The sequence below is a fragment of the Dermacentor albipictus genome, chromosome 2 (genome assembly GCF_038994185.2).
Source record: "Dermacentor albipictus isolate Rhodes 1998 colony chromosome 2, USDA_Dalb.pri_finalv2, whole genome shotgun sequence".
Classification (NCBI taxonomy): domain Eukaryota; kingdom Metazoa; phylum Arthropoda; class Arachnida; order Ixodida; family Ixodidae; genus Dermacentor; species Dermacentor albipictus.
In genome coordinates this window covers 20,042,071-20,068,128 of record NC_091822.1, presented here as the reverse complement: position 1 = coordinate 20,068,128, position 26,058 = coordinate 20,042,071, and the positions used below count along the sequence as shown (strand labels likewise).

At 48.9% G+C, this 26,058-nt stretch overlaps 1 protein-coding gene across 3 annotated transcripts in view; it reads left to right on the top strand.

The window, feature by feature from the left end:
* The first annotated feature begins 1,924 nt into the window (after positions 1 to 1,924).
* SerT (Serotonin transporter) overlaps positions 1,925 to 26,058 on the top strand; it is a 515,765-nt gene continuing 491,631 nt past the window's right edge. For all 3 annotated transcript variants that reach the window (XM_070533507.1, XM_070533506.1, XM_070533508.1), the window contains exon 1: positions 1,925 to 2,134. In XM_070533507.1, the coding sequence (XP_070389608.1) occupies positions 1,948 to 2,134 (187 nt within the window). In that variant the 5' untranslated portion in view covers positions 1,925 to 1,947. The remainder of the gene's footprint in view (positions 2,135 to 26,058) is intronic.

Below are 26,058 nucleotides of genomic sequence, written 5' to 3'. Positions count from 1 at the left end.
CACGACTGTCGGAAGGTAGGAAGTTCTTCCTGTTGACGCTTGCAATCCACAAACGCCGATGCTCTGCGTCAGCAGGAAAACGATGAAACTTGATGAGTTCGCAACGACAAACACGCCGTGGCTGTTGATGCACGTCGCACGTTGGTGCCGACAGCAGCTTCCTGTATCCATAATAACGCAGTGGTTTCCCCAAGACCTGGTGTTAGCTAACATCGCATAAATATTCCGCAGGATGCGCTAAAACAATAAACTGTTCACATTCAAGCAGCTGCACATGAATACCGTGCGTAACCACGCCGATTCGCCCAAGCCAGAAAGGAGGAAAGGCGTGTGTTGCCAGACTTTCCTCCTCGCCCGATGAAACGGTTTACAGCGGCTCCACTGCCACCGTAGTCCTTCATAAGGAAAGCAACAAAATCCCAATAAAGAAAGGCGTAAGGCAGGAAGATGCAATCTCTCCAATGCTATTCACAGCGAGTTTGCCGGAGGTATTCAGAAACCTGGATTGGGAAGAATTGGGGATAAGAGTTGATGGAGAATACCTTAGTAACTTGCGATTCCCTGATGATATTGCCTCGCTTAGTAACTCGAGGGACCAACTGCAATGCATGCTCGCCGACCTGCAGAGGCAAGGCAGAAAGGTGGGTCTAAAAATTATTCTGCAGAAAACTAAAGTAATGTTTAATAGCCTCGGAAGATAGCAGCAGGTTACGATAGGTAGCGAGGCACTGAGAGTGGTAAGGAAATACATCTACTTAGTAGAGGTAGTGACCGCGGATCCGGATCATGAGACTGAAATAATCGGAAGAATAAGAAAGGGCTGGGGTGCGTTTGGCAGGCATTCTCAGATCATGAACAGCATGTTGCCATTATCCCGCAAGAGAAAATTGTATAACAGCTGTGTCTTACCAGTACTCACGTACGGGGCAGAAACCTGGAGGCTTACGAAAAGGGTTCTACTTAAATTGAGGAGAGGACGACGCAACGAGCTACGGAAAGAAGAATGATGGGTATGACGTTCAGGAATAAGAAGAGTTCAGATTGGATGAGGGAACAAACGCGAGTTAATGACATCTTAGTTGAAATCCAGAAAAAGAAATGGGCATGGGCAGAACATGTAATGAGGAGGGAAGATAACCGATGTTCATTAAGGGTTACGGACTGGATTCCAAGGGAAGGGAAGCGTAGCTGGGGGCGGCAGAAAGTTAGGTGGGTGGGCGAGATTAAGAAGTTTGCTGGCACAACATGGCCGCAATTAGTACATGACCGGGGTAGTTGGAGAAGTATGGGAGAGGCCTTTGCCCCACAGTGGGCGTAACCAGACTGATGATGATGATGATGATGATGATGATATATGAGCAATGAAGTTACGAAAGCGGTCCAAATATCTAGAACTAGTGTAATGGTTCCACGACGAAAACCCACAGCTCTTTGTTTCCCAGCCCGCACGTGCCCAGCAGTTCAGATTGTTTGAAATAATGAGCTGCAAGTATGATATTCTCGACATTGGGGTGTAAGTGCGAGATGGAGTGCTGATTTTTTTCTCTCATTGTTATCGGTGCATATGCAATGCGAGTTGTGATAATTAAATACATTCAGGGGCGTAATTTAGTGTGTTTTATTCTGCTGTAGAAAGAGCTTTGACTTTTTTATTTCCATGCCTTCCAACACGCTTTTTTTTGTCCGCTCTTTTTCGTGAATAACCGATTCCCCAAAGAAACGGGGAACCACGAATCTCGGCAGGTGCCCTGGCAAGCTCAGCACTCGTGGCTCCACTAGGACGGGGGGAGGCTGCCGCATGCGAGAGCCCCGCCCCTGTCGGCCCGCCCGGCCACGTGACCCGGGCCCCGCCTCCAGCCACACTTGGCTGCGGCGCGGTGGCACCTCTGAGTCGGGCGCATGGAGCCACGCGAGCAGCAAGCGCTGTCCCCCCGCGCACCAGCAGCCATGTCCTCTGCGCGCTCCAGCTGCGCACCCGTGGCGTCGGTGGCGCCCATGGCCGTGGTGGTGCTCACAGACGACGGCCGGGAGAAGTGGGACAAGAAGATTGAATTCCTCCTCGCCGTCATCGGGTTTGCGGTAGACCTCGGCAACGTGTGGCGATTCCCGTACATCTGTTACCGCAACGGCGGAGGTGGGTTGCTCAGTCATTCCTGTAGCTGAAACTCCACTCAAACAAGGCTGTCAGCTGGTGCTGTACGGTTGGCTGTCGCAGGGCCTTTCTTCCCGGAAATTAGTCGTCTATGCGGCCCGTTCAATTTTCCCGCACGGTCTCAGAGGTGAGGCCTCATGCGGTTCCCATGCAGTCTAAAAATGCACTACGGAAGCTGTTTAGGTTAGGATCATGTCTGACTCTTACATGATGTTATTTCGCAAGAAGGGTGATTATAATGATAGCATACTTTTTTGCCATGTTGCAGTGCGTTGCTTAACATAGCAGGCCATTCGAAGCTAACATACAGGCTTGGCTGTATGTTACCGATGATTAAAGTACAGTTTTCAGGTAGAATTGCGGGGCTCATTACGTCGAATGCCTTAGCGAAATCTATGAACAAGGCTTAAGAAAACATGGTTTGCGCGAAAGCTGAGTTTAACTCATCAGTGAATTCATCAAGAAGAGAAGTGGTGCCTCAACCAGCAACGAAACCAAACTGGTGACTCGAACTAAATGTGAATAAATGTTGCGGATACTTGAGGCAAGATTGGCAATATAGAAATTTGCAAAAAGCTTTCGCCATTACCTGTATTCCAGATTTAAATAGCGAGCTTACCACTGTCACTTTCAATGTGTTTCATAATGATGCACTAACTACCAAAAACGGCTTGAAGATTTTGTCGAAGGAAGGATACCGAAATTCTCTCTATGGTGGTAGGTCCCCTCCGTGTGAAACTAAAGGAATTACAGCCAGGGTGTCCAGCGGTAACATAGTGTCACGTGGCAGTGACGGTTAAGAAGGCAGCAAAATTGTGATCAACGAAACGAGCGTTTTATTGGGCGAACTTGCGCGCTCAAAAACAGGCTACACTCAAAGAACAATGGTAGCGGCGAACACGATCGGCGGTTGTCGAAATCTGATCAACGGGTCAAGCGCGTCGGCTTTCATACATCAATCGTCCAATGTTCCAGAGTAATCGCTGGTAACCGCGCGCCTTCCACAAAGGTCTACATTATTCGCGTCGCGCACACATGCAATCAGATTACACAATTCGGCGACAACAGGCAGCGGATGGAACCATCGATAACATTCAAGAAACTTCCGACACATGCAAGCGCGTCCTGCGCTGTGCGATGACAATTGTTAGGCGGTGAAATGTTTCGCTCGATAAAGAGAAGTACACATATCAATACCCCCCTCTTAAAAAGCATGGACCCGATGCTGCAAACAAACGAAAGAAATAAAAAAAGCACTCGTAGCAAAGAAAACCACGAAATAAGGAAGTTCGTCAGTGTCCGTAAAAGGGTTTAAGACGCACCACGTGGACCACTTCAGACCGTGCTCGGCGCCGCTGTGAATGCGAAATGCCGTCTGGCACGACCTCATAGTCCAGTGCGCCAATACGTCAGATGACCTTGTAGTGTCCGAAATAGCGTCCCAATATTTTCTCACTCAGTCCTCGTCGGCGTATCGGGGTCCATACCATCACACGGTCGGTCGCCGGGCTGGTACTCGACGAAGCGTCGTCAGAGGTTTTAGTGTCAGCTGTCGGTCCTCTGCTGGTTCTTGATCCGTATAGGCGGGCGAGCTGTCGGGCTTCTTCGGCGCGCTGGAGATAGGTAGCGACGTCAAGATTCTCCTCTTCAGTAACGTGCGGCAGCATGGCGTCGAGCGTCGTCGTCGGGTTCCAGCCGTAAACCAGCTTAAACGGCGGGATCTGTGTTGTTTCTTGCACCGCCGGATTATAAGCGAATGTTACGTACGGCATGACGGAATCCCAGGTCTTGTGTGCGACGTCGACGTACACTGCTAGCATGTCAGCGAGGGTCTTGTTCAGGCGCTCCGTAAGACCATTCGTCTGTGGGTGATAGCCCGTTGTCCCCCTGTGCCTTGTCTGACTGTACTGCAAAATGGCTTGGGTGAGCTCAGCTGTAAAGGCCGTTCCTCTGTCGGTGATGAGGACTTCTGGGGCACCATTTCCCAGCAGGAAGTTTTCGAGAAAGAATTTCGCCACTTCGGCTGCGCTACCTTTCGGCAGTGCTTTACTTTCAGCGAAACGGGTGAGGTAGACCGTTGCCACGACGATCCACTTATTTCCGGTTGTTGACGTCGGAAAGGGTCACAAAAAGTGCATCCCGATCTGCTGGAATGGTTGGCAAGGAGGCCTGATTGGCTATAGTAATCCCGCTGGTCTTGTCAGTGGTGTCTTGCGTCGCTGACAGTCTCGGCATGTGCATAACGGGCGATGTCGGCGGTCAGGCGCGGCCAATAATACCTTTCCTGTATCCTCGATAGTGTCCGGGAAAGTGCGAGGTGTACAGCGGTCGGATCGTCATGTAGGGCATGCAATACGTCTGGACGCAGTCATGACGGGACAACAAGAAGGTAGTTGGCGCGCACTGGTGAGAAGTTCTTCTTTAAGAGTAGGTTGTTTTGAAGCGAGAACGAAGACAATCCTCGCTTAAATGCCCGAGGGACAACGTCGGTGTGTCCTTCAAGATATTGGACGAGGTTTTTGAACTCTGGGTCTGCTCGCTGCTGTTCAGCGAAGTTTTCTGCGCTTAAAATGCCAAGGAAGGCGTCGTCATCTTGCGGCCGCGAGTCGATGGGGGCGCGTGACAGGCAATCGGCATCAGAGTGTTTTCGTCTGGACTTATAGGTTTCAGTGATATCATATTCTTGCAGTATTAGGCTCCACAGCGCCAGACGTCCTGAGGATCTTTTAGATTCGCTAGCCAACACAAGGCGTGCCGGGCGCTGACGACGTTGAATGAGCTGCCATATTGCTAAGGGGGAAACTTCGCTATAGCCCAAACGATGGCGATGCATTCCTTTTCGGTTGTAGAATAATTGCCTTCCGCTTTTGACAACGACCGGCTAGCGTAAGCTATCACTTGTTCATGTCCATCTTTTTTGTGGACTAGGACGGCACGGAGGCCCAGGCTACTGGCGTCAGTGTGGATTTCGGTATCGGCGTCCTCGTGGAAGTGTGCAAGTATGGGCGGCGACTGCATGCGTCATTTGAGTTCTTGAAATGCGTTGGCCTGGGTTGTTTCCCACTTGAACTCGACGTGACATTTAGTTAGCTGTGTCAGCGGCTCAGCGATGCGTGAAAAGTCCTTGACAAAGCGCCTGTAGTAGGCACACATGCCAAGGTATCTACCCTTTGTCTTCTTGTCGATGGGCTACGGGAGCCTTGCGATGGCAGCTGTCTTCTGTGGTTCGGGGCGGACTCCAGATTTGCTGATGACGGGGCCTGGGAACAGAAGCTCATCGTAAGCGAAGCGGCACATTTATGGCTTCAGAGAGAGGCCTGATGACTTGATGGCCTCTAGTACTGTCGCAAGCCGCCTAAGGTGATCGTCGCAATTTCCGGTGAAGGCGACGACGTCATCCAAGCAAACAAGACAGGTCTGCCACTTCAATCCTGCTAACACCATGTCCATGACGCGCTGGAACGTTGCAAGCGCCGAGCACAGTCCGCATGGCATGACTTTGAAGTCGTAGAGGTGGTCTGGCGTCATGAAGGCGGTATTTTCGCGATCTCTCACGTCGATTTCTATTTGCCAGCAGCCAGACTTGATATCCATCGACGAGAACTATTTTGCGTTGCAAACCCGATCTAATGCGTCGTCTATGCGTGGTAGGGGTTATACAACCTTTGTGACCTTGTTCAGTCGACGATAATCGACTCAGAAACGTAAGGTTCCGTCATTTTTCTTCACCAAGACAACAGGGGATGCGCGCGGGGTTTTCGACGGCTGGATGATGTCATCGCGGAGCATTTCGTCGGCTTGTTCTCTTATAGCTTCCCGTTCTCGCGGCGAAACTCGGTAAAGGATCTGGCGGAGTGGTCGAGCGCACTCCTCGGTGATTATGCGATGCTTTGCGACTGGTGCTTGTCGAATCCTTGATGACGCCGAAAAGCAACCTTTCTATCATCGGAGCAGACTTCTGAGCTGTTGTTGCTTAATCATGAGGATACTTTGATTAATGTCGCAGTCTGGTTCGGAAACCATGGTCGTCGAGGTAGATGCGGCTGAATCCGAGAGGACAAATGCATTACTGGTTTCCAGAATTTGCTCGACGTAGGCGGTCTCCGTGCCCTGTTGATGTGCTTGAACTCCTGGCTGAAGTTTGTCTGCAACACTTCAGTTTTCCCTCCGTGCAGTCGAGCTATCCCTCTTGCGACGCAAATTCGTCGTTCTAGCAGTAGACGTTGGTCACCATCGGTGACGCCTTCTACGTTGTAGGTGTTTTGGTGCCGACGGAAATGACAATGCTGAAGCGAGGTGGGATGCTGACTTGACTTTAGAGCCCGCTTAGGGCATGGTGACTACGAGAGCTCTCCGGCGGTATCGCTTGATCTTCCGACAGCGTTATCGACTTCGACTTCAGGTCAATGATTGCGCCGTGCTGGTTCAGGAAGTCCATGCGGAGAATGACGTCTCGTGAACACTGTTCGAGGATAATGAATGTGGCAGGGTAAGTCCTGTCATGAACGGTAATTCTCGCCGTGCAGACTTCAGTCGGCGTGATGAGGTATACTCCAGCGGTGCGAATTTGAGGGACTTCCCATGCAGTCTTACCTTTCTTCAACTGGGCGGTGATGGGTCCACTGATGACGTAGTAATTGGCTCCTGTGTCTACTAAGGCGGTGACTGCATGGCCGTCGAAAAGCACGTCGAGGTCGGTGGTTCTTTGTCTTGCGTTACAGCTAGGTCTGGGCGTCGGGTCACGGCTGCGTCGCGTTGGCCTGTGGCTGATATGTGGCGTCGTCAGGTGGTTTTTCGTCGGCGTATTCTTTGCTACCAGACATCGTCGCGACGGTGACGTGTCGTTATGTCGTCGAGATACCTTCTTTGGCGTCTTCGTCAGCGGCGTAGGATATTCGTCAGTCCGACGAACAGCAACGGCAGCTCCATCGGTTGCTGCTTTTAGTTTTCTCGATATTGGCTCGCAGACCGGCCCCGGGCTGGGCCAGTGTATGGTCGGCGCTGCGGTGACAGGTAGGGCCCTGGTGGCGGCGAATGGGATGGTCGTCGAGGGATCCACAGAGTGGTGGCGAGGTAGTCAGCGGTATCGCGAGGTCGTTCGCTAAGCTGCGGTCTCGGCGCGTTCACGGCGAACCCTCACAGTGCCATCTCCCGGTATGGGCATCGGCGGTAGACGTGACCCGCTTCTCCGCGGTGGTAACAGAGCGGACGGTGGTCAGGAGCGCGCCAAATTAGTAACTTAGTAAACTAAATCTTGACCCTAATCTGTTTGCATGGCTAGAGCACTTTCTTCTTAATCGATCCCAGTTCGTTGCATTTAATAACCACTTCTCCACATCTAGCCCTGTTGAATCTGGCGTTCCTCAAGGTTCAGTGTTAGGCCCTCTTCTTTTTTTGATTTATATTAACGATTTACCCAATGAAATTTCTTCTAACATTTATCTCTTTGCCGACGATTGCGTTATTCTTCGTGAAACCTCTGGCGCCGATGATGCTAACATTCTGCAAAACGACATTAACGCTATCTGTAACTGGTGCGACTTGTGGTTAATGAAACTAAACCCATCTAAGTGCAAAACCATGCGTGTAACCCGCCGTGAACTTCCTCTTCCAACCTATTACCTTAGTAATACTGCCATGGAAGCAGTTACATCCTACAAATACCTAGGTGTCCATTTAACCTCTACTCTTTCTTGGTCTTTACACATCGACAGCGTAATCAATAAAAGTAACCGCATGTTAGGTTATATCCGCCGAAACTTCTCTTCCGCTCCGCCATCATTAAAGTTAATTTTATACAAGACGCTAATTAGGAGTAAAATGGAATACGCTTCGTCAATTTGGGACCCATATGCTGAGACGCTGATCCAGTCTCTCGAACGTGTCCAAAATAATGCCTCGCGTTTCATCCTGAGCAATTATAACCGCATGGCTAGCGTAACTTCCATGAAAAACATCCTCCAACTTCCACCACTTTCTGCTCGTCGCAAATGCTCTCGCCTGGCTTTGTTTCATAAAATATATTTCCATAATTCATATCTGCGCGATAATCTTATTTCATCCCCAACCTACATTTCTCCTCGCATTGATCATCATCACAAAGTTGGAGTTTTGCAGTGTCACACTAGAGCTTGTCAAGAGTCTTTTCTTCCTAGGACGTGTCAAGAATGGAACCACCTTCCCGCCGAGTTGATTGCAATTGAAGACCAAGCACAATTTCGTACGGCCATAATCAACACCATCGCTTCGGACGTCTCATGTGTATGACTACATCACTTGCTGCCTTCTTTGCTTTCTTTGTTATGTAACCTTTTTTTTCCCCCACTCCCCTCTGTAATACCTTGTGGTCTTGAGGGTATAATAAATGAAATGAAATGAAATGAAATCTCCGTCTTCCTCGCGTAGAGCGCTGGGGGACGGGCTGGCGGTGGCAGCGGTGGACGACGGAATTACGGCGTCATAGGGCCCTGGCGTGGTCGTGGAAGGGGGCCTTGACGGCGGGTGCGACGGCGGCGTACGTCATCGCTTCCGGCTGGGGCTGCGGTGATTCTGGTTGCAGCTCAGGAATTGCAAGCGATCGCTCAAGCTCATCTTTGACGATTTCGGCGATTGAGCCTACTTGAGGCTGCGACCGCAGCAAGTCGCACGCCCGCGTGCCCGAACCACTCATTTTTCCGCCTCATTCATTCCTCGAGCAGCTAAAGACTGGAACGGCCTTCCTGCTGACATTGTTAGCATCACTTGCCTGTCTTCATTCCTACAGCGTGTGATTGATCACTTTGAATATAACTTATGAAGTGTACCAAATGTGGAACTTATGTTAAACCCACCCCATATGTAATGCCCCCTCCGGGGGTCTTTAAGGACAATGAACTGAACTGAACATAAACTGAACCTCTACAGCTGTTCCCGTACGACCGCTCTGATAGTCTCGCGCAGATCGTCGGTGGCCAGTGATTGAATTCCTGCGTAATTGGTAGATGTCGTGTGGTGGTTTAATTGCCGGTTCCGCATTCGGTGTGTCTTCGTGCATCTGGCCTCACAAAGGAACTGTTCTAAGGTCTTTGGGGGGCTTCGTATCATTGCGCCGAAAAGTTCTTCCTTTACACCCCGCATGAGAAGGCGGACTTTGGTCTGCTCGGGCATGTCCGGGTCGGCGTGGTGGAACAGATGGTTCATTTCTTCCGTGAATATGGCAACGTTCTCGTTAGGTAGCTGCACTCGGGCTTCCAGCACAGCTTCGGCCATTTCCTTGCGCACGATGCTCGTAAAGGTGCGCAGGAAGCCGCTCCGGAAGAGGTCCCATGTTGTCATGGTCGACTCCCGGTTCTCAAACCACGTTCTGGCGACGTCTTCTAAGGCAAAGTATACGTGCCGCAGCTTGTCGTCGGAGTCGTAGTTGTTGAAAGTCACGATTCGTTCGTAGGTCTCCAGCCAGGATTCCGAGTATTCGGTCGCTGCTCCATGGAAGGTCGGTGGGTCCCGAGGTTGGTGTAGGATAACGGGGGACACTAGGGTAGCCATTGAGGTTGCTCTCACCATGATATTCTTTATCGTCTCAGGTAGAAGTCCGTGCTCTGGGGGCAGTCCTTGCAGTCTTCGGCTAGCACGCTGGCCTTGGACTTGGATCGCGGCATTGCGGGGGCGTTCGGTAAATGAACGCACTAGCACCTCAACCAGATGTGACGTGGTAGTGACGGTTAGTGCAGCAAAACTGCGATTAACAAAACGAGCGTTTTATTGAGCGAACTTGTACCCTCAAAAACAGGCTACACTCAAAGAACCACGGTAGCGGCAAACACGATCGGCGGTCGTCGAAATCTGATTAACGGGTAAAGTGCGTCCGGTTTTACAGATCAATTTTCGAATGTTCTAGACTAATCCGCTGGGACCCGCGCGCCTTCCACAAAGTTCTACATTATTAGCGTCGCGCACACATGCAATCAGATTACACAAATCTGCTACAACAGACAGCGGATGGAACCACCGTTAACATTCCAGAAACTTTCGACACATGCAAGCGCGTCCTGCGCTGTGCGATAACATTTGTTAGGCGGTGAAACTTTTCGCCCGCGAAAGGGAAGTACACGTGCCAATAGTATAAATGCAGGCGCCAATATCAGTTTGTTGAGCTTGCATCGACCCACCCTGACTGATTAGCTATCTGTGGAAACACACGCGAAATGCTGATCAAACAATTCAGCCGCGTGCGAAAGATCACCCGTAATTGTGTGCGTGGGAGATGAAGCTTTTCCTTTTTCGCATCCACATCCTAGCGTAGCTTTTAGCGGACCACATGAAGTGCGGTTGCAAGTGCCCCTTTTTGAACTTGCAATCAGGGTAACTATTCTGTGTGGTGAAACTGTTTAGTCAACGTTAAACTGAATATTTCTTACGTTTGAACTGTTTCGAAAATAATTCGCGCTCAATAGCTGTGCGCATAAATTCTGGAGTTCGCCTACTGTGGTCTCGTCAAGCCTGCTTATTATAACTAGTGGGCATGTTTTTTCGAAAATGTCTAATTGCTCGCCTAATTTTGTGTATGCTTCGCTTGCGACACAAGAAATGAAAGACCACTCGCGATTTCCTGCAAAGTAGGGAACTTACGTTGGTGAACCACAGGCACGTGTGTTTTCTTGTCTGTTTCGTTTTGCAGACTTTGGGCTCTGTAACGTAAAGCTATTCCAAACGTTTATATCCCAATTCTCCAATCAACCCTCCGCCATTGGTTAAAAACTTTTCGGAACCACCCTCACTTTGCCTGTCTGTCACACGTCGTCACGAAAACAGTGGTGGCTCCCCATATGATATGACATGAACGCGCTGATTATGCATGACTGCAAGGAACCAAAGAAAAATAGTTATTTCTGATTCGACGCCTTTTCGCTATTAGACCTCGGCTATTTGTCAAATGTTTACGGCCTGCACCCACTTCACCTGCTTGTCATGCGACGTCGAAACACCGCAAGAACTCACTGCGTCAATCTGAGGTGTACGCGTTAAAGCCGCATTAATGTGCCGAAGAAAACTGAATGTTTCGCTGAATAGCCGCAGGCTGTCCCGTTTCGAAAGGAATAAATTATGGCTGCTGTCGGTCGCTCAGGACTGGCTACTCGCACCTGCCGGAAAGCATGAGTTGATATGCGTACAGTTAAACTTTTTACGTGGCCGTGTATCGTTTGCGAGAAATTTAGGCAGGTTTACGACCTCGCTCAGTGAACTTTTCTGTGCTGAGGACCCTTCTCAGCAGTATTCTTCACCTTCTGTTGCATGCCGCCGCGATTTTCGGCCAGCCGCCGCAGAGCTAAGTAAGGGAATGCGGACCAACCGCAGACGCTGGCACCACCCTCTTCATCCGGCTATCGATTTTCAGTGCACTGGCTTGGCCCCATAGAACCCCTCCATTTGAGCCGTGCTTCTCGCCTCTTGTCAGCAAATTAGATAATACAATCCGCTCAGTGTAGGCAATGCTATTCGTTTTTATTGCGAACAAAAGTGACATCCTGTAAACGAGGAAAGCGTTTAATTAGTCTCTTTAAACAGCCCTGCTGGTCAGCGCCCGGTGCTTGCGTCGGCGGGTATGCAAATTCGACGTCAGGAGATGGTAATAAAACATATTGGAATAGTTTTACGTTATATGGCCCCTGCCTTTTATACGCGTATTTGTTAATGGTTACCTTGCCCCTAGCGCTTGGGCCACAGGGCCGGCATTATGATTTACATCCAACGACAGAGGTAAGATGGCGACGAAGCAGCAAAGCGAGCAAGGCACAGTGTTGGTGGTAGACACGCGGCCCGAGCTTGCGCTTGCCCAGATTTTCGGCCGCGTAACGCTCGCCTTTGACGTTGTTCGTCGTTTTTCGACGTGAAAAGTCAATAAATCACGTGACATTTGGTGTAGGTTGCGTGGATCCCTTGCGCCATTCTGCAACTTCGTTACTGGATGCTCCCTTCTGTTCCTGCTCCCATTATGGCCAACGACACTTCGACTCAAACTGATCCTGCGGCCGCCTATGCCACCTGCTGTGTCCTGTACTGTCAGCGCGAGCCACCAATCTTGAACGGCTCAGGTGATTCACACATTGAAGATTGGTTGTCGACGTACGAACGCCTCAGCGCCAGTAACAAATGGTATGATCCAACGAAATTCACTCACGTAAGGTTTATTTTGCGGATATCGCGCAACTGTGGTAGCACAACTACGAGACTGACATTCCCACTTGGTTCGTTATGAACACATCCATTACGGGCGTCTTTGGTCGTCCTACAGCCCGCCAGCTTGCACCAGCGCTTGCGTCAACGTGCGCAGCGAGAATTTCGTGGGCTACATCGAGGATTTGCTTAGTGCTTAATCTCTGCAACTGCAACAACCCGGCCATGAGACTGAGCAGGAAAAAAAATCAAGCAAATGCCGAAGGGCATCGAGGACGACGCTTTTCAGCTGCTGCTCACCAGAAATCCCACTACGTTCGCTGCACTCGTCTCATTGTGTCAGAGCTCTGAGAAGTCACGTTATTTTTTAATGTTACGCGATTGATTGACATCTAGACCCCAAGGAACGACGAGGAGCATCCAGAATGCCAGCGTCAAGAAACGGCGATCGTCAAGCCCGGCAAGCATCGCCTCAACGCCAATACGGTGGCAGCCGCTCCCGGTCCAGGGGGAGATCCAGGCCTCGTGGCCGCTCCAGGGGTCGCACCAGGAGCCGTTCCGTCTTCAGGGCCAGGTCGAGGTCAAGATCCGGAGTCCGATCTAGATTCAGATGCGGTTCCAGCGACCGGCCGCGTTCCAGACGCCAGCCAGCATCCGGACCTCAGCCCACCTCCACACGTTGCAGGAAGCAGCCGGCCCTCGTTTGAGCCGATCTGGCACGTCCCAAGTGAGGCGCCAATACCGAGGGTGCTCCGGCACCTCGTAACGACCCGCACCCAGAGCAAGCTAGAGATTCGGAAATCATTCGCTTGCGCAAGAGAACGACGACCTCAAGAACACGATCACGAGGCTAGTTAACGAAATGGCAGAGATCAGGAAACTCGTTTCGAATTTAAAGGGTAACGGTGCGTCAGGCAGGGCCAACGAGACTCCAGGCCCAGTTCCGGTAGACGGTACGGCGACGTCCTCCAAATGCAGGGCAGTAGGCAAACAAACAGGTGAATCGGGAGCGTTGTCCGCAGAAGTCAGCGAAATTAAACAGACTCTCATAGGGCTGGCAGACGGCTTCAAACAGGTCACCGCTAACGCCAGTTGCCTCACCAATAACGTTCGCCAAATTCAGGTTGCGCTCGGAAACCCCAACAGGGGCCTCGGAGCTCTTGCAGATCGAATCGTCGCCATTGAGGCGCGAATGGCTTCATCCGCTTCCGTCAAACAACCACCAACCGCTCCCTCCATACTAAAGGAAGCTAAGCTTCAGTATCCCTCCAGCGCGGTGACACCAGGTCCCAGTCTTTGCGCAGCCCTAACTGCCCCGTTAGGTGGTAGTGCGTCCGCTCCGCCATAATGATTAGATCAAAAGAGAGTTTTTGCATTTGGCAATGAAACTTCAGGGGGTATCTAACAAATATCCCCTCTGCAGCAGTCTTTCAGTAAAGCTCTGTCAAACCTCAGGTCATTGCTCTCCAGGAAATATTAGTACCTGCCGCTTCGCTCCAGGGCTACAGGGCCGTGTCGGGGCGGCCCAGGGGGCGAGGAATTTGCACCTTGATTGATAAGGAGCTGACTAATCTCACCCACCACTTCAAGCTGGCGAGTGGTAGAATCGAATATGTCATCGTTGAGATACTTCTCGACGTACCGAGCCGGAATCAGCGCAGAGACAGCGTGTTCGTCCTAAATGTCTACAGCAACGCCAGGAACTCACGCCAGCAGTTGAAGACCATCCTCAAGAAAGCCACCGACTTGGCCGGCCCTTGACCCTTGGTCGTCATCGGTGATTTCAACTCATCGTACGGCACCTGGGGTAAGGTCTACGACACTACCAAGGGGCGCAATCTATAGCAAGACGCCAACGAGATGGACCTCACTCTGGTCACTGATAAGGATTTTCCTACGCGCATCGTTAACTCCGTCACCCGGGACTCGACACCCGACCTCGCCTTCATTAGGAATGTTGAGGACATGGGCTGGGAGAACACCGCCATGAAGTTCAGCAGCGACCACTGCATTCTCGAGACCAACTTCAAGGTGGCTCGGAGTAGGGTCACGGAATTCACGTTTATCGATTGGGACCATTTTCGCAAGATTCGCGAGGGACCCGGCAGAGCCAGGGCACCCACCACAATCGAAGAATGGTGCGAAGGTGCCCTGAACCACGCTTTCGCGGCCACCAAGAAGGTGGTAACCGATCTCGACGTCCAGCAGATGGACAGCAGATTCGCCCACCTGATCGAGGCAAAAAAGCCCTGTTCCGCCGATGGAAGGGTCAAAGCCTCAATCGCAGACTCCGAAAGATCTCGGAACTCAACAAGGTCATCGATGACCACTGCAAGTTATTATGCCAGCAGCAGTGGGACGAGCTCTGCCAATACATCGATGGACAGATGCGCCGCGGCAATTCCTGCGGTGTGCTGAAGCACCTTGTCGACGAAATTGGCTCGAAGTCAAACCAGAGGCATACGTTGGCCTTGGCTCTTCAAGAAGCCACCACGTCTCACACGATAGAGGAACTCGTCTCAAAACTCATACAGAAATAGCTGGCCGTGCCTCGCGACGGAGATCCGTCGACCCAAATCCCGGACTACCGTGGCCTTCCACGCCCCAAACTGGATGAATACTTCTCCGTTGCCGAGCTCAGGCAGGCCATCTTCGCGCTCATCCGCAACTCTGCGCCAGGTGGGTCCGGACGGAGTCATCAATATAATGTTGAGAAACCTCGACGACACCTCGATCGTCTTCTGACCGACAAGGTCAACGAATTCTTGAATAGTGGCGTCGTTCCTACATGATGGAAGATGGCCTGCACGGTGCTCATTTCGAAACCCGGCAAGGCCCCCAACATCGAGAACCTCAAGCCAATCTCTCTAACCTCCTGCGTCTTCAAGGTCATGGAGCGCGTCCTCCTCAACAGGCTCAACGAGTTCCTCGAAGACAACGAGGTTTACACATACAACATGATTGGCTTCCGCGCCGCACTCTCGACGCAGGATGCCATAAAACTAATCAGGCACCAGATTATGGATGGCTGCTCCAGAGACGTCAAGGCTCTGCTTGGTCTGGACCTCGAGCAAGCTTTCGACAAGGTGCTACACACCTTCATCGTAAAGACCATTTCAAACCTGGGTCTCGGTCCCAGATTTCACAGCTACGTCTGCTCTTTTCTAACAGACTGGAAGGCCAAGCTTCACATTAGGGACTTTCACTCTGACGATGTGCCCCTCGGAGGCACCTCAGGGCACCGTCTTCTCCCCCACAGTGCTTAACATCTGTATGATTGGTCTTTCCGAGAGGTTGGCACGCGTCGAGGACGTCAAGCACACCATCTACGCCGATGACATCACTTTATGGTCCTCCGGCGGCTGCCAGGGCACAGTCGAAGAAGCCATGCAGGAAGCGATCGACGTGATCGAGAAGTATCTCCGCCCCACCAGACTTCGATGCTCCCCCGCCAAGTCGGAGCTCCTGCTTTACAGAAAAGAGAAGGGAGGCAGACTCAAATATTGGAAGCCAGTCTCCGAAAGCAGCATCAGTCTTCGAACTTGTCAAGGGGGTTATACCCAGGGTCCACGTTATTTGGGTACAGGGCATGTTTGTCGAATTCAACGGTGGGAAGGGAACTGCTCTCCGCAAGATCATCGCAAAGGCGAAGAACGCTAACCGCCTCGTTCGCAGAATGGCAAACAGACACCGAGGCATGAAGGAAAACGATCTCCTCAGGCTGATCGATGCCATCGTACTACGCCACTTCACATACACGATTTCTAGGCTCAGAGCGGAGCGAGACAAGCTCAGCGCTCTCATCCGCAAACTAGTTAAGAGGGCTCTCAGGCTACGCATCAGTACCCATACCGAGGAGCTCTTAAAGCTGGGGGTGCATAATACCGCCGAGGAGATTGCCGAAGCCCAAGAGCGCGCGCAACTCACTCGCCTGAGCACCACAGCGGTAGGAAAACGCATCCTCGAAAAGCTGGCTTACCACCCTGCGCGATTCCCGATGGTCAGTACCCCGATCCCTAGGTGCTTTCGAGAAACGTTCAAAGTGGTCCCTGTGCCCCGAAGCGTCCATCCCGTCCACAACGAGGGCGGACGCAAGGCCAGAGTAGCAGCCATCCTCAAACAGATCAAGCAACGAGGCATTAGCGCGAGGTTCATCGACGCCACTGAGTACAGCGATAGGAAGACCTTTGCCGTCGTGGTGGTCGATTCCAGAGGCAAGATTTTCACTAGCGTCTCCATTCGCACTTCAGACCCCGGAGTTGCCGAGCGAGCCGCGATCGCCCTCGCCCTGCTAGACGGTCGTGGCTCTGAGATCTATAGCCATTCGAAAATGGCAGTTAGGGCTTTTCAGAGGGGTTGCATTGCCAAGCAAGCTGCTCGCCTTCTTAGCCGCTCGGGTCCCTATGCTCTCATGCATCATTCAATCCACTGGTTTCCCGCTCACGCAGAGTCGGTCGAGAGTGCTCCCCCGAACCTCAGTGAGTCTGCTCACGAGGCTGCGCGTGACCTCATTGACCGCGCTTCCTCTGTAAGGAGCGCCGACTCCCCTCCTCCCTACGGCCACAGAGACGCCCCCGCTGCTCACAACGAGGTTATTAAATTCTTCTGCATGTCTAGAAGGGTCTTTCTACTCCCTGACCCCAAGTTGAATAGGGCGCAAGCCGTTTCGCTTAGGCTTCTACAGACCAGCACATACCCGTGTCTGTCCGTTCTCCACGAGGCTTACCCCGACGTGTATAGCGACGACGCCTGCCCGTCCTGCGGGCAAACCTCCACCCTAGCGCACATGCGCTGGGAGTGCGTGTCGACGTACCTAAAGTTCACCAAGGAGGAGTGGGACTCGCTTCTTGTCAGCCCCACTCTAGAAAAGCAATTCCTAGCTGTCCGGTGTGACCACAACCGGGCTGCTGGGCGAGACCTGCCGGTCCAGACGTGGGACTAGCCGGGTGCGCGACGAGTTCGCGTCCTCGCCGGCCATGCAATAAAGTTTCTTCACTCACTCACTCACTCACTCACTCACTCACTCACTCACTCACTCACTCACTCACTCACTCACTCACTCACTCACTCACTCACTCACTCACTCACTCACTCACTCACTCACTCACTCACTCACTCACTCACTCGGGTAGCGTGGCCACGATCAACACTGTGACAGGCTTGCTTGGCTGATTCGTCGTCGTCTTGCCTTCGTCATTACATACATTTAATAAATAGCAAAAATAAATAAAACGAAACAAACGAACTGTTGTTTCCACGAAATATGCATCGCCGCTTCTCTTTCCGAATAACCTAGGGTTGCTACCGTACTCGAATGGGCGCGGTGTGAACGTTCTTCTTGTCAACAGGGGAACATTAAAGGCACGTAAGCCATCCCACTGGCTGCAGCACCCGACACTTTACGTATTGGAAACATGCCTTTTAGGCGTCGCACTACGAATTGACTGCCTTGTATGACCACTTCGTATCGCCTTAACACCTCGCTATGCTGTGTCGTACATAGTGCACCTCGAAAAGAAACGAGCGAGGGGAAGATAATTGGGCCCTGGCTTCTGTCCACGTTCGCGCCGAACGTGTTTTTGATTTCTTCATCGTCTGGTGGTTCGGACGCGCTCTGACGGGAAACATTGCAACCGACAAACGCGCCTTTGAAGCTCTTTCAGTACGCTCCAAAGGGGGTTCAGTGCTTTTTGAATGTAGGAATGTTTATTTTAGCAGAAAGAAAATACAGAAAATTTCGGTCAACGAGGCTGACAAAAAGGCACGAATGCCTGACTGTGTCAGTCCCCTTCCCTGGCCCAATCCCAGTGCACAAAACACTCAAGCACACAGGGCAAGCATTCTACACAAAGTGGATACATACACAAAATAATGAAAAGTACATTAAATACGTAACAGAAATACTGAATTTGATTTGTGTACAAAAGATTGAACAGTCATACCTGAAGCAACAGCAAATACATGCTCACTTTTTTTAAAGTGTTTAGGGACGGAGATTTATTTATTATACTGAGAAAGCCAGGGTCATGATTAAAAAAATTTCCAACTATGAATGCCTGCTTTTGCATGCCGTAATTGGTACGGATCTTGCCCTTGTTGTAAGTGAATTGCCTTGTGTTGTATTTATGTCCATTCAGGAGGTATGCTTTAAAGAAGGCGCTTTCATTGAGTCTTACCTTCTTAAACATAACAATGGCTGTATTTTTTGTCAATAAGGTTTTCTAATGTTAAAATACAATTCTTCTTGAAAATCGGAGTGGAGTGGCTTCTATAGGGCGCATACTCAACCGAATCATGCGTTTCTGTAAGGTTAGTAAACTATGGATGGCTTGCGTCGGGGTACACCACACAGATAAACAATATTGGAGGCGCGAATGCACTAGGTTATAGTATAATTGTTTTTTTAATCTAGAAGGTAATAGACGTTTTAATTTATTAATAACACCGATGGATCTTGCAATGCTGGTTTTAATGTTGCCGACATGACTGGACCAGAATAAGTTTTCCTCAAACGTAACACCAAGGAACCTCTGGCACATTGAACGTATAATGACTTCATCACGGAATTTTAATACTAAGTTATCATCAATACCTTTGTTTCGAGGCCGGAAAATAATGTATTTTGTCTTCTTATTGTTTAATTCCAATTTATTTGTTCTAAGCCAGTCTGAAAGATTACTGAGCCAAATATTTGCTTCTTGCTCGAGAGTAAGCAAGTTTCCACCAGAAAAGAAGATATTAGTGTCATCAGCATACATGATTATGTCAGGTGTTAGAGGCACGTTTTTGATGTCATTAATGTATAATAAAAAAGAAGTGGCCCTAGGATGGACCCCTGCGGAACACCGTATTTGATTTCACCCATTGTTGATTTCGAATGACAAATGTATGTGTACTGTAGTCGGTTGGTTAAATAATTTTTAATTAGGTTAAGAGCAGTTCCCCTAATGCCATACTCACTTAACTTTTGTAATAAGATATCGTGTTTATTGGAATCGAATGCCTTTTTAAAGTCAAGAAATATTCCTATTGTGTACAGCTTGTCCTCAAAGTTACTTATTATTTTTTCTTTGATGTTTAGCAGCGCCATTTCAGTACATTGGTGTTTTCGGAAGCCGTATTGCTTTTCTGTTATAATATTATTTTGAGTACAGAAATTTAAAATTCTTTCGCTAATTACCTGCTCTACTATTTTGGAAAAGGTTGGGAGAACTGAAATCGGTCTGTATTTGTTCACGTCATTCCGGTCTCGCCCTTTAAAAACTACCGATACCCGTGCAATCTTTAATTGCTTGAGGAATGCGCCAGTGCACAAAATTAAATTGCGTATGTGTGACATCACTTTACAAATATGCAGCGCGACAGCTTTTATTGGTTCTGCCTTTATGTCATCCTCACCACATGCTGTGAAATTCTTTAACTTTAGAAATAAGCTACCTATTTCAGCCTCAACTGTTGGTGCAAGAAATAGCGATCTGCTCGTACTACATGGAATATAAGACCTGTAACTTGGGCTATCAGCATCAAACGCATCAGACGCGCCACATTGTAAGAAATGCTGGGTAAACTTATCGGCCAGTGCAGTCTCTGTGAAAGATACGCATTAATCCATAACTTCAAAAACAGGATTATGGTCACTGTTCGGAAGCAGATCATTCAATGTTTTCCAAACTCTTTTTGGATCATTAAGAATATGAGTTAGCTTATTCTCATAGTACCTCTCCCTTGCCAGCTTTACATCACGGCCGAACTGATTCCTGACCATTTTGGATTTCATTAAGTACTCTGGTTGCCTTGTCTTTATAAAAGTAGCGAATAGTCTATCACGTTTCTTTATGCGTTTTAGAAGGGTGGTGTCAACCCATGGTTTCCTGCATTTCTTCCTTCTTCTAGCTTCTCTTAGAGGGAAAGCTTTGTGATAAAGGTCTTTGATTACGCCGAGAAAGCGAGTGAATGCCTTGACAGGATCCGTCAATGCGTATATTTCTGACCACTCCACTTTGCTGACTGACGCTTCAAAATCAGCAGTCGTGTTCTTGGTTATCAATCTGTACTGTGAGCGTGTGTCAATTTTGCGGTGTCAGTACACTTTCGTCTCATGTGTAAAAAACAGGAAAATAGGCATGTGATCACTTACATCAGAGATGAGGACAGCCGACACTAATCCAATTATTCGCGTTGTAAAGCACAAGTCAAGTAGGCTTTCGGAATTGTTCGTCACCCTGGTTGGAACATTACAACATTTTCGTAGCCAAACGGAAAGAAAACATCCAGAAACACTTGTTTGGATCGGTCCATTGAAAGCAGGTTAATATTAAAATCACCCGTTACAATGAGGGGAGTGCCAAGCTGTGTACAAAAATCCAACCTACATTCAATGAAATCTAATAACATGGATACAACACCGGATGGAAGCCTCTAAATAACCACAAATATAGTATTCGCACACTTGATCATGACGGATTCATAGTGCCCGCGTATTACAGAAAACTCAGAAATTGCATCAAAGCATAGATCGTGTTTTACATAAATAGCGACACCACCCCGTTTCTTATGTTTTCGGGACAGTGAAGAACACTTATAGCCTGAGAAGTGTACAGCATCGTACTCGTCGCGGAACCAAGTCTCAGAGAACGCTAAAATATCAAATTTATGCTGTAATTCATGTAGAAGTATGCAGACAGATTCGTGTTTGCTTTTTAAACTTTATGCGTTCAAATGAAACAAAGACATCTGATTTCTATCGCGTAATTCTCTGCTCTGCCTGAAGGAAAGCTTGTCGTAGCACTTGCTTTCCCGAAAAGAGATTGCCATCTTAAAGAATGCGCATAAACAGCCATACTTCTAGATTATCTTATTCTGTAAAGGTCATCCATTGTGATAACCCTAATGACTCGATCATGAGGACCACGACGCAAGAAGAATTTTCCATTCTTGTGCCAGGCGAACTTGTACTCTTTTTCAGCCGCCCGCGTGTTGATATGCCAGAAAAGGTTTTTGTTCTGTGCTGTGATATTTTCATTCAGGTAAAGTTTTGATTTTGATTTTCTCAGTCGAGTTTTTTTCCCGAGCAGAGCATCTCTGGTCGCGCGAGAAGTGAAGTGAACCAGGATAGGTGGTACTTATTCTGATTTTTCTGTACCGATTGTTTATTGTTGTCATCGTCACTGAGTCAGCCCTAACTTTCAACGGAATGCGGGGGACGGCTTCAATGTCCTGTTTTGAAAGTTTTGGAAGCTCAAGATCATCCGCTAAGCAGTTCAACTTTTCTAGGAAGTTTTCATTGACATGATGCGGCAGACCATGCACTTCCAAATTCAGCTGTCTGCCGTACTGATCGATGTCATTCAAGTCTTTCCTATGTTTGTCGATTTCTTGCTCTTTTACCTTGATCTCAAGTTTTTCCACACGCTTTCAAATTCCTGCAATGTCTGAACTTTGCTGCTTCATCTCAAGGATGACCTCATCATGATTTGTAGCCATTTCCTGCATTGCGTGTTCAACGCTTGTCACCGTTTCTTTTATTTCTTCCAGAGCGTCCATCTTGACTTTCATTTCAAGCAGCACAGCAATCTTGGCGGTTTATTTCTGATATTTCGTTTTTTAGGTTCAATTCTGGTCCTTTGTCGTCATTTGCGGTGCTCGGACTCCTTCTGGTCCTGCCTGTTTTGCTTGTAACGCACTTACAAGATTTCAAAGCGGTTTAGGATTTTTTTCGGTACGTGCTTGATGTTAATCCCGAGCAAGTGCCCGCATGATAACCAAAATCACATTCACAGCATGATAAGTATGGCTCATCGTCGTGAAGCGGTTTGTGGCAAACAAGACAGTCCGACATGATTTAGTTGCCATGTCGAAAAACACGATCACTCGGCAGCAGTGGTAGCGCTAGACCGTACGAGTGCAAGTTGAAAAACAACCAACCTGCGAAGAAAGATGATGCTTGCTCAGAATCAGAGCAGCAAGACCAAGTTAAGCCACTGCTGCCGAGTGCGTGCCGGTGCCTGCAGGATGTCAGCGTCCTTTTGTAGAAGTTTGCGCTGACGTAAGGAGCTGGTTCTTTCTTGGAGCCGGTGGCAGTCTTCTAGGTCACGGGATGCGCCGGGCTCTTGCCTGGTATGTGACGCGTCAGTTCCTGTGAAGAAAGATGATGCTTGCTCAGAATCAGAGCAGCAAGACCGAGTGCAGCCACTGCTGCCGAGTGTGTGCGGGCCTTTCGCTCTATCGGCCCTGTTACCTCGTCATTCCTGACTCTGCGACGCGGTTTCTTCCTAGCACGCGTTCTAGTGCTCATTTCGAAACCCTTTGCTCGCATCGCGTGTTCACCGGAACTCATGTCGTCGGTAACAATTTCTATCTCAACCGTACAGTCTGATTGATTTGCGGCTCAATTATTCCTGCTATTGCTACCTCCCAGCGGAGAATTTCAAACATTTCGGGACAATGCAGCTATTTGCTTTTCCACAACGCAGCTCACCTACCTGGAAGCAGTCTCTAAATGCGTGTCTAATTGTGCATTAGCGCACTTTCTACTCTACACTGGTGGTTTGTGTAAACATTTGTTGTCACTTCTGACTTCTTCAGCAAGAGCTACTTTGAACTTGAACTTTATTTCATCATCAATGAAGGGGGGGGGGGGAGAGGAAGAAAGTTGTCTAAACAGATCGACTGGCCCTCTCCCCGTTCCTGTAAACAGCAGATGACGTACAAACAACAACGAAAACTTTACAACAGAACTGTAGAACAGTTCAACTAACACTAAACGCAGACTGTAGGTTTATGTGACAAAGGGTAGTGTGGCATACATGAAAACGCAGGAGAAAACAGGAAGTATGTATATCTATCTGCGGCATCTTTGCACACATACCTGCATACACACACACACACTCATATACATATATATATATATATATATATATATATATATATATATATATATATATATATATATATATATACACATATATATATATATAGACATCATAGGAAGCCAACAAATACTGACTTACTCCAATAACACTAACACTCCCAGGGTTCTCCTAGCACACATCAAATACACCAGAAAGTGGATAGGGAAACAGCGCCGCGGTAGCTCAATTGGTAGAGCATCGCACGCGAATAGCGAATGTTGTGGGTTCGGTTCTCGCCTGCGGCAAGTTGTTTTTTCATCCACTTTAATTTCCATGAACTGTTTCTTTATTTCATTTATTAAGCACAAGTAATTTCCCCTACGTTGTCCTTGGTGTCAGTGTTTGTTGGCTTCCAACAATATGACTAATAAATATTGGGACCCTCGGTTAGCCCCCTCTCTTCTCATTTATTACTTAACGAGAGTCTCGAATCCGGCAGCATTGATGCCTTCAAGTACCATGTGTGGGTTTATTGACCAGTTGCCTTCACCCAAAAAGATCATGTTCTCGTGACGCCTGCGGCAAAAAGGACGTTCCACATCCGCCGCCAAGGTATGTGAGTGGTGGCGCTGGTTAACACTCCCGGGGTTCTACTAGGACACATAAAATACACAAGAAAGTGGTTGGGGAAGCACCGCCGTGGTAGCTCAATTGGTAGAGCATCCCACGTGAAATCCGAAGATTGTGGGCTCGGTTCCCGCCTGCGGCAAGTTGTTTTTTTATCCACTTTAATTTCCATGAATTGTTTCTTTATTTCGTTTATTAAGCACAAGCAATTTCCCCTATGTTGTCCTTAATGTCAGTGTTTGTTGGCTGCCTATGATAGGACGAATAAAGATCGCGACCCTAGATTAACGCCTCCTCTTCTCGTTTCTATCTATCTGTCTATATATATATATATATATATATATATATATATATATATATATATATATATATATATATATATATATATATATAGTCATGTGATTAGAAGCCATAAAACACTGACAACAAGGACAACATGTGGGAAATTACTTGTGCTTAATAAATGAAATAAAGAAACGATGAATTATTGGAAATTAAAGTGGATGAAAATGCAACTTGCCGCAGGTGGGAACCGAACCAACAACTTTCGCATTTCATTTATAAAGCACAAGTACTTTCTCCAATGTTGCCCTTGGTGTCAGTGTTTGTTGGCTTCTTATAATATGACTAATAAAAATCGGGCCCCTTGGTTATAACACCCTTTCTTCTCGTTTATTACATAACGAGGGTCTCGAATCCGGCAACATTGATGCCTTCAAGCAGCATATGTGGGTTTAATGACCAGTTGTCTTCACCCAAAGAGATCACGTTCTCGTTACGCCTGCGGTAAAATGGATGTTCCACGTCCGCCGACAAGGTCTGTGAGTTGTGGCGCTGGCTAACACTCCCAGGGATCGATATGGCTTAGAAAACGCACCTATAAAGCGAGATATAAGACGGAAGAAGCATGGGCTTGCTGCGGTAAAGGCAGGGAGACTATGGAGCATGTTTTATTAGAATGTGAAGATGTCTACCCAGTGGTCCATTTAGGCACCACTGGCCTCCTTGGGGCACTTGGGTGCAGCGAGAGCAGTGGAAAAGTAAACGTGTCCGCAACAGGCATTAGTAAGATGCGATTGGAGGATTGGTGGAAGAAAAGTAGGGAAACAACAAAAAATGGAGACGTACAAAAGCACAGTTCACATTAGGGGATCAGAAAATTTGGCTGGGGTAGCCTTAGTGTTTTTATCTTTTTTATTGTTTAACCTAGATAGGAAATTAGGCAGTACAAAAGCAAGAGCTTGGTGCAGCAACCCACCTCCCCGATCCAAAGGGGACGCCAATAACGTCCATCCACCATTCAGCCAGGGTTCTACTAGGAGACATATACCCAAGAAAGTGGATGGGGAAAGGGTGCCGTGGTAGCTCAATTGGTAGAGCATCGCACGCGATATGCGAAGGTTGTGGGTTCGGTTCCCACTTACGGCAAGTTGATTTTTCATCCACTTTCATTTCCACGAATTTATCGCTTCTTTATTAACGCGACAGCGTGAAGGAGCTCGTGTCGCAGAAAAACCGTTGTCGTGGGCGTCGGCGTCCGCGGCATTGGCCGTGAGTGATAAATCCTGGCAGGCACTTCATGAATAAAAAACAACTTGCAAGATGGGCTGGGTGGGAATCGATCCAGGGTCTCCGGAGTGTGAGACGGAGATTCTACCACTCAGCCACGAGTTCCATGCTTCAAAGTGGTGCAAAAGCGCCTCTAGTGAATGCGGTGTTGCCTTAGAAACGAGCCGTAGAAAGTTATACTACGGTGTATATCGGTAATTATGAACATGTAACTTACAGAAGTTGCAGTTGCACGAGTAGGGAAGTACGTTTCCGCTACATTTCTTCAGCGCTTTCTGCACACGCAGAGCCATATTACGGCAAACACAGAAGATCCCCTCCTCTCAATGTACGGTGCTGCCCCGACAGGTGGCGCGTCACGCGCGCATTGGGGTTGTGCGAGGACAGGTGCGAGGCGCGTCGCGTCCCGGACTCCCTCTCCCCTGACGACGTTTCTCCTTGCTCCCACCCGGGTTGCAGAATCAAGCGTCCTTCCATCCTTTAGATCACTATCTATCTGTCTCTCTGCCCTTGCCGATCACGACGTTTGGATGGTGTGCGTCGTTTCCCCGGGACTCCGAGACACAGAGTTCTTTGGTTCGTTCCGCTTGCTCAGGCGCACGTTTCGTTGCCGCGCCGAACGCTCCGTTGCTCGACGCTCACCGCGTCCGATGCGGGGTGCCTCGTAAGTGATCGCTGCGCCGTAGCCCATTGTCTTACACCCCTTGG